Below are 8,289 nucleotides of genomic sequence, written 5' to 3' on the forward strand. Positions count from 1 at the left end.
ATCGGAAAAATGATCCGAACCGTGAGTTTTGTAGTCCTTTACACCCCTAGTATCAGTTGTGAATGTAAAAAATAGATACTATCAAAAATTGATAGAGCAACTGCAGTATTGTCTGAAAACCACAGATATGAACATCATGTTGGTTAAAAGGTATAAAATCAATCAAGATGTAAATAATTGATTTCTACTAAACTGATGTTTCCCTTTCTGTTTTTCAACTGTTTTGCTTTGAGATGATTGGAGTGGGTGTTTAAAGCAATAATGTTCTGTCCAAAAAGTTAGGTGCTTGCAGTAAATTAGTAAACTATGGCTATTAGTTGTAGGTGGAGCTGTGGTGACAGGAAGTCAACTCCGTCTGTGCCTCAAGCTCCCTTCATGGCTTGAATTCCTCTTTTTAATGAGTGAGTCATAAGTGTCTGCAGACACATTAGAAGAAAGGAGTCAGTTGTAGTGTGGAGTCATTTCACAATATGACGAGTCCCAGAAGGACTTGTATGTACGCAATGATTCCTAGAAACGAAGTGACTAAGTAAAATTAGTAGATAAGTAGGCCATTATTTTGAAAGTTTTCAGAAATCTCCATGATACACGCCTCCATAGTTGTCTGCCTGTCTTGAACAAAGCAGGAGAAAGGGGTTTCCAGTCTGAGCTCTCTTTCACCAAGTCTTTTGTCACATCAAAGCTGCCACATCTCCCTTTCTTTTTTCTTGTTCCTCGATGGGTTGTAATCATGGTGTAAGAGTGAAATCGCATGTTTGGGTTCTGTCTAAATAGCTGCAATGATGTTTATCCATGCAGCTCTGGGCAGGGCTGCGCTTCACGGTACCGCGGCTGAAGGACACGCACAAAACCATCCAGTTCGAGCTGCAGATTCGCAGGTAAACTCGGTTTCTAAATGTAGAAGCATCTCCGTCAATTTTCTCAATCGAATCAGGATCTTTGTGTTCTCTTTCTACAGTAAAAACGAGAACAACTCCCACAGTGAAGTTGTGTCCTACATGCTCGATGTGGTCGTTCAGGCTGACGTCGTTCTCAATGGGTGGGTTTTGAGCTCCGCACATTTGCTCTTTCGTTAGGTCAGCCGTCCTCACCACTATCCTTCCCTTTTGTAGCGTGTCTCGGCCAGATAAGGTCTTCTTCCCTCCGGCCAACTGGAAGGTGCCCAAAAATCACGAGGGAGAGCCGGACGAGGATCCTGCAGTGGAGCACGTCTATGAGGTAATCGGCTCAGCCAAGTGGTTTAAAATGAAGATCCTTCAAAATGAAAGACTTCCAAGAAAAGGCAAAAGATTGGGTGATCAGGGTTCTTAAAAAGTCCTAAAAGCATCGAATTTATGGGTTTGTAAATAATACCTTTAACACTTACTCTTAACACTGGAGTTCTAGTGTTTGTTTTTTAGTTTACTGTATTTTTTTGTATTTTTTTTTAATTAGGAGAAATGTTTACATATATATATATATATATATATATATATATATATACATTTGTACAAAATATATTTTAGATCATTCCAACTTCTGTGTCATCTTCTCTCACAGCCCTACACTCCAGCTGCACTTTTCTCAGATTTTTTTTTTTTCACTTGAAAGTTTCTAACCAATCAGATTTTAGCCCTCACTTGTTGCTAGGTTCATGAAAGTCTGCCTTATACTCGAACAGTCAGTGTTTCCCTACTCATTTCCAGTCTTTGCCGTGGCTTTCCATAAAAACACTGCTGATAAAACCATAGCCAAATATGGATAAAACATGTTTACGTTCAACCAATCAGAATTTTATTTAGTGTCTCTGTAGCTTCATGAGGGCGGATGATGACATAATCGCCTCTGATTGGATGGTCAAAAATTGCGCTACCAAAAGCTAACTTCTTCTGTACTTCAGATCGTAGGTAGTAGCTGCACTTGATTTTTTTTAAATCACTCACTAGTTTGCTGTTAACAATAGAAAAAGGCAGAGAAGTCGATTTAGTTACTGATTTATTACGTTAGGAGAGACTTTTCTGGAAAAAATGAACATGGTCAAAAAAACACTGATGGTGTTAGTAACATAAAATAGTTCATATTAACGAGAATGGTTTTGGTGAAGGAAAACTAAATGTTCACATGAAATACATGGACTGCTACTGAAAAGGTCTTAAATCTAACAAAAAAATTGATGATGTTTATCTATGGATTATCTTATATAAAATCAAAATTTTCCTTTTTTTTCAGCTTAAAAACAATGGACCGAGTCACATCAGCCATACGACCCTTGATGTGCGCTGCCCCCTCCACGCCCAGGCCCACGCTCTCCTCTACCGCGTTGACTTCTCCACCAAAGGTCCCATCAACTGCACCTTGGACAAGAACATCACCCAATTCAACCTGAAAGTAAGCTTCTCACTTTCATCTCAACTGCAAACGAGTTCAAATCATAGATGCTTCCCAAGCTTGATTCCCACTTTTTGGTCCTCATCCATCCTCCTCCCAAACTTCCCAGCTCCACCCAATGACACTTCACTTTGAAGAATTCCCCGTTTGATGACCTGCTGCACTCAATCATCTCTAACCTACGGCTACACCCAAGCGGAGTAGCCGTCGGATTCTGCGGGCAAAGCATTTCCGCGCAGTTGTTTTTGTTTACACACAAAGCTTGACAGATGTTGAGAGGAGCTGTAAGTTGTCATCTGTCTCAGCTTTGACCTAATTGGTCTTTTCCCCTGTGAATCGCTAAGTATGGCATATTTCCACGGGAATCCACTAGGTGGGGAGTTCACATGCTTCTAACTAATGGCCAGAGAAGCCTCTGGGTCATGTTAACATCATATTGACAGAAAGGGTGGTGGTGGTGGTGGTGGTGTGCTCCTCTCCCTAGTTGTTGTTCTAATGGGTGGTCTCTCTCTCTGTGTCTGCATCCTCTTCTAGTTGCTACAAGCCACTCCGGAATCTCCTGTTCTGGCTCTGAAGGCACAAGAGCATCGCGCTGAGAGGAGGGATGCCCACAAAAATCCACTCGATCATTCTACCAACTTGGTAAGCTGTCACAGTTGGAGGTGAAAATGTTTGACTTTCAGGTTTTGGTACACATCCTTTCATTTTTGACCTGAATCCCTACTAAGTAGCTGCCTCCATCTCCAAGAACTCTCCTCTTCCATCAGTCTCTCCTAATCTGTTTATTCTTCAGACATGCCCAATGACTCTTCACCTTAACAGCCTCCTGTTTCCCCTCATGTCTGGAGTTTAAGAGGACAGACGTCCCTTTTTAAAGTGTCTCTTTCTCAGTGGTGTTCAGGGGAGCTTGAATCAAACAGTCACTCCTACTGTGAGGCTCAGCTTTGAAGAGTTGCTGAGCTGTGCATGAAGGACAAAGGCTGCTTTTAGTTGCACCACTTTATCATAAATGTTTGGAATGACTTTGACTTTTTTAATGGCTTCTCTCATTTTTTTGTAGTGATTCAGTTAAGGAGGGTCGTGCAAAAACATGTTTCGGAAACAAATGATGACTTCGTGACGATTTATGGATAAACTGTAAATCTGTAAAAACCAACAAGAGACATTTGGACATACTTCTACTACTTTTTAAAATATTTTTTTAGAAATTAATTACAACTATTACAATCTTGAAAGACTGGTTAAAAAAACTAAAAATTTCAGGATCTAATCTAATAATTGAACTATCACAATGTTGGCGACAGCAGGAAGTGATGTAAGCATCAAAGGCATCGACAAATAGTCTGACAAACGTACAAAACGGTACGTTTTTGTACCAGGAGCTAATCAAATTGTACAATTTGTTTTTGTTTTTTACCTGTCACAATGTTGTTGACAAAGACAGTTACGTAAGATTCTTGCATGTGTGGAACCAATCAGGTAGCTTTAACAGATTGGCTGGCAATAATTAGAAGAACAAACGTACCAAAATGTACCAATTACTAATGTACTTGCTTAACTGTCACAATGTTTCCAAGGAAGTGGCGTTAGATTTGTGCATGTCTGAGACCAATCTGGTAGCCATGACAGATCTAGTAGCCGTTACAGATCTGGTAGGACATTCAGAACAACAAACAAAAAAAAGGTTCACATTACAGGAGCTCATCAAATTGTACAGTGATTTATTTTAGACTGTCACGATATTGTTGACAAGAGAAAGTTTCGTTAGATTTTGGATGTGTGGAACTGATCAGGAAGCTATTACAGATCAGGTATGTATAACAGATCGGGTAGCAACAGTTAGAAGAACAAACTTACCGAAAATTACAAATTACAGGAGCTAATTCACTTGCTTAACTGTCACATTGTTGATGACAAAAGGAAATGTCATAAGATTTGTCTGTGTGTGACACCAATGTGGTAGCCATTACAGGTTTAGTAGCAGTTACAGATCAGGTAGGAGAGTTGGAACAGCAAATGTACAAAAAGGTACTAATTATGGGAGCTAATCAAATTCAAGTTGCCTTAGTCTCATAATGTTAGTGACAAATAGAAGTGACACATGATTTGCACATGCGTGGTACAGATCGGGTAGTTGTTACAGATCAGAAATTGACAATTGGGACAACAAACGTACAGAAAAAGTAGGAATTACAGGAGCTAATTGAATTGAATATTGTTGACATTAGGAAGCCACATAAAATATGTGGAAGTGTGAGACAGATCAGGTAGCCCATACAGACTGAGTAGCTGTTACAGATCAGGTAGCAATGGTTGGAACAACAAATGTACAAAAACCGTATGAATTTCGGGAGCTAATTGAATTTAAATCGCTTAACTGTCGCAAATGTGGCGACAGGTTGAATCAATAAATTAGTAAAACAAATGGCTGGATTAGCCTACTCAGAGTGAGAACGAAAAAAAAATGGCAGATGTTTTCTTTCAAAACACAAGTTGGTCAATCTTGTTTTTTTATTTCAACACTTCAACATTCTGTTCTATTTTTTCCATTAAACTCTGTGGGTCTTATAATAAAATCACACTAGAACTCCTTGGAAGGAGCGCTTTTGTTCTGTGTACAGTGTCTCCCCTACATGCTGCAGATGTGCAGACGGGTCAGAAAGTTGTTTTATGACGTTGTGGGAACGGCCCCCGCATCTCTGTGATCCACATCATGACCGCGTAATCCCATCCGGGAGGATAAGCGGGCCGCGGGTTCGAGGAGTCTTTGATTCGGGCCCGTTCCTGCCATTTTCTCAGACCTCTGGGACCCTCTTACCACGGGGCATCGAGCAGGTCCACAAAGAAAGGAAGAGGACTGATGCGCCCCCCAACTCTCTCAACAATCATTAAGCCTGAAGAAACTTGGCAGGTCCTCCCCTGTGTTTGCCCTCCTTTGTGCAATAAGTTATCTAATCTGCTCCTGCAGGAAACCCACTCTCAGTTTGGGGGTGGTCTGTTCCTCTAAGAGGACAGTGTTTTAAAATCTGAAAGCTGCATTAGGGGATCTAATTAAGACTGTGTATTGTACAGACTCAAGGAGAAATGGGCCGGTTTCTGCGGTTGGGCAATAATGTGGCAACTGGCGCATGCTGGATTTTTACAGTCTCATGACATTCCTGCAGCTTAATTCAAAGCAGGCGTGGAATAGTGATCATAACATTGGCTTCTTTGTTGCAATTATTCAGCTTGTAGCGTCAACAAAAATGCCACTCCGTGTTTCTGTTGTCAATTTTTCTTTCTCAAATATCTCCCGGGTTTGGGTCTCGAGGATTTTGGTTTTCCGCCCTAACCGCCGCTCTCTGCTTTCACAGTCCTGCTCTAACGTGGAGTGCTGGACCATCCGCTGCAACGTGGGACTGCTGGAGAGGGGGACCACGGCTCTCGTCAAAGTGCGCTCCCGAGTCAGGGCCGAGACTTTCATGGAGGTCAGTGGGAGAACATCAGTGCACATTACTCTCGTGATTCGTCAATCAGACTTGCTTTTTTCTTTTAGGACTTTTTCCTTTAACTGTCAATGAAACAAAGAAAACTAGAGTTTGAATTCAAGTAAAGCCAAAAAGTTACATGTAATGGAGCTGCTCACAGCTGTCATGCCTGAGCTGCACTTCTTTGCTGTTCAGCTGAACATGTCTGACGTATTGGAAACTTAGTTATGTGGAAGTCCCTCCTTCCCACAGGAAGAGGGGACTTTTGTGGTCTCTGTCGCCACCTAGTGCACATTTAGCAAACTGCATCCATTTTTTTTCTTAATCATAAATATAACTTCTTTTTTTATGTTTTCTTTTTCAGAGATCTTACAGGCAGTATGTTCTGGAGTGTCTGGCTGCATACAGTGTCAAAAAGATGCCATATGCCATACCACCCAAATACTTACCGAACGGACAGAAAAAGGTATTTGTCTTCTTAATCCTTTTAGGCCAGGGGGGTCAAACTCAATCGCACAAGGGGCCAAAACCCAAAACACATCATAGGTCGCGGGCCGAAGGGGATAAGCATTTAGTGAACACTCTACAACTAAATTTTTAAAACTTCAAAACCGTAACTTTTTTACATAATTATGAACTAGATAATGCTAGTGGGAATGCTGTAAGCTGAATATGACCACTGAAGATGCAAGTAGTGATAGCTGAAGATGCTGAAATTGATAGCTGAAATCACTAAAGATGATAGCTGAAAACAATGAAGTTGATAGCTGAAAATGCTGAAGTTGATAGTTGAAAACGCTGAAATTGATAGCTGAAATCACCAAATTTAATTGCTAAAAATGCTGAAGTTGATAGCTGAAAACGGTGAAATTGATAGCTGAAAATGCTGACGTTGATAGCTGAAATCACCAAAGTTAATAGCTGAAAACGCTGAGGTTGATATCTGAAATCACCAAAGTTGATAGCTGAAAACGCCGAAGTTGATAGCTGAAAACGCTGAGGTTGATAGCTGAAATCACCAAAGTTGATAGCTGAAAACGCAGAAGTTGATAGCTGAAAACGCTGAGGTTGATAGCTGAAATCACCAAAGTTGATAGCTGAAAACGCTGAAGTTGATAGCTGAAAACACTGAGGTTGATAGCTGAAAACGCTAAAGTTGAAAGCCAGCCAAAAATATTAACTAAATGCCAAATTAGCCCCTAAAAAATTAGGGAAGCCAAAACAGTTAGCATGTAGCTGAAAAAATAGCTGAACTTCAAAATAGCCCAAAAAACTAAAAAAAAAAAAAAAATTGCCAAAACAGCTAGCATGTGGCTGAATTATTAGCTGAACTCCAAAGTATCTTAAAAAAATCTTATGAAATGCCAAAATTGCCACAAAAGCTCACAGGGTGCCAATTTCTAAACTTTAAAACCAGAAATTTCTAACATAAATTGTGAATAATAAACAGGCAGGAATATTATTCCAGAATAAATCAACTTAAACCTTAAATAACTTTCAATATTTTACTCTCCATAAAAATATATTTTGTCAAAATTATACAAGTTAGAAATGAGCGCAAGATAACATCAGGTCATTAATAACAATAAAATAAAATGATCTGGAGGGCCTGATAGAATTACCCGGAGGACCGGATCCGGCCCCCGGGCCTTGACATTGACGCATGTGCTTTAGGCTGTTTATAAAAGGGATCAAATAATAGAATCTCGTGTACTCCTCAGGTGGTGACTCCAGTGGTGTGGAACAAGCCAGATATTGAAAACTTTGTTCCCCTGTGGATCATCATTTTGGCGATTCTGGCTGGCTTGTTGCTCCTGGCGGTTCTCATCTACGTCCTCTACAGGGTCAGTGTTGCTGCGGAGCAAAATGATTTAGGAATCGCTGATGACGCTAACCTTGTCTTTTCTCTCTGCAGTTGGGCTTCTTCAAACGATCTGGACCTTACGGCACGGCCATGGAGAAAGCTCAGCTGAAACCGCAGGCCGCGTCTGAAGCGTAACGGGCCGCCGGAGCTCCACCATGCATTCACAGGCAGCCGTACGATTGCAAAGCAGGAACGGGATGAAAGGAGTGAAGAGATGAGGAGAAACCACTGGAACTCCACTGTGCTGCACTAGAGGCGAAAACCCAAAGATCTCCAAACCAAATGAATGTTGATTTTTCTTATTGTTCATTAATTTATGTCTTGTTTTTTAAGAAGTTTGCCAAAGCCAAAAGGTTTGGTGACACCACAAAGGTGACTGCTCGAGGAGGGTGCATTTTATCTGCTTTATGTTGGTGCTATAGAGGTGGTGTGTGCAGCCACTGACCCCTGGGAGCCGTTAGTGCAGCCTAACGAGTGTTTCTCCAACATCTCTAAAATCCTGTGTAGAATGGACAGATTTATGTAGGTTTTCCTGCAACATTTCATCATTTTTTTCCCTAAAAATAAGAGTTTTGAAGACTTTTTTCCACT

General features: G+C 40.8%; 1 protein-coding gene across 2 annotated transcripts in view; it reads left to right on the forward strand.

Annotated features, from left to right (window-relative positions):
• itga5 (integrin, alpha 5 (fibronectin receptor, alpha polypeptide)) overlaps positions 1–8,283 on the forward strand; it is a 46,750-nt gene extending 38,467 nt beyond the window's left edge. Inside the window, exons 22-30 of one of the 2 annotated variants that reach the window (XM_024292521.2) lie at positions 799–878; positions 959–1,039; positions 1,113–1,218; positions 2,209–2,367; positions 2,902–3,009; positions 5,721–5,834; positions 6,199–6,300; positions 7,556–7,678; positions 7,750–8,283. In XM_024292521.2, coding sequence (XP_024148289.1) covers positions 799–878; positions 959–1,039; positions 1,113–1,218; positions 2,209–2,367; positions 2,902–3,009; positions 5,721–5,834; positions 6,199–6,300; positions 7,556–7,678; positions 7,750–7,833 — 957 coding nt within the window. In that variant the 3' untranslated portion in view covers positions 7,834–8,283. Of the gene's footprint in view, positions 1–798; positions 879–958; positions 1,040–1,112; positions 1,219–2,208; positions 2,368–2,901; positions 3,010–5,720; positions 5,835–6,198; positions 6,301–7,555 lie in introns of both variants that reach the window. The other variant, XM_036212844.1, reaches the window with a different exon arrangement.
• The last annotated feature ends 6 nt before the right edge of the window (positions 8,284–8,289 follow it).

Source organism: Oryzias melastigma, linkage group LG7, assembly GCF_002922805.2.
Source record: "Oryzias melastigma strain HK-1 linkage group LG7, ASM292280v2, whole genome shotgun sequence".
Taxonomy (NCBI): Eukaryota; Metazoa; Chordata; class Actinopteri; order Beloniformes; family Adrianichthyidae; genus Oryzias; species Oryzias melastigma.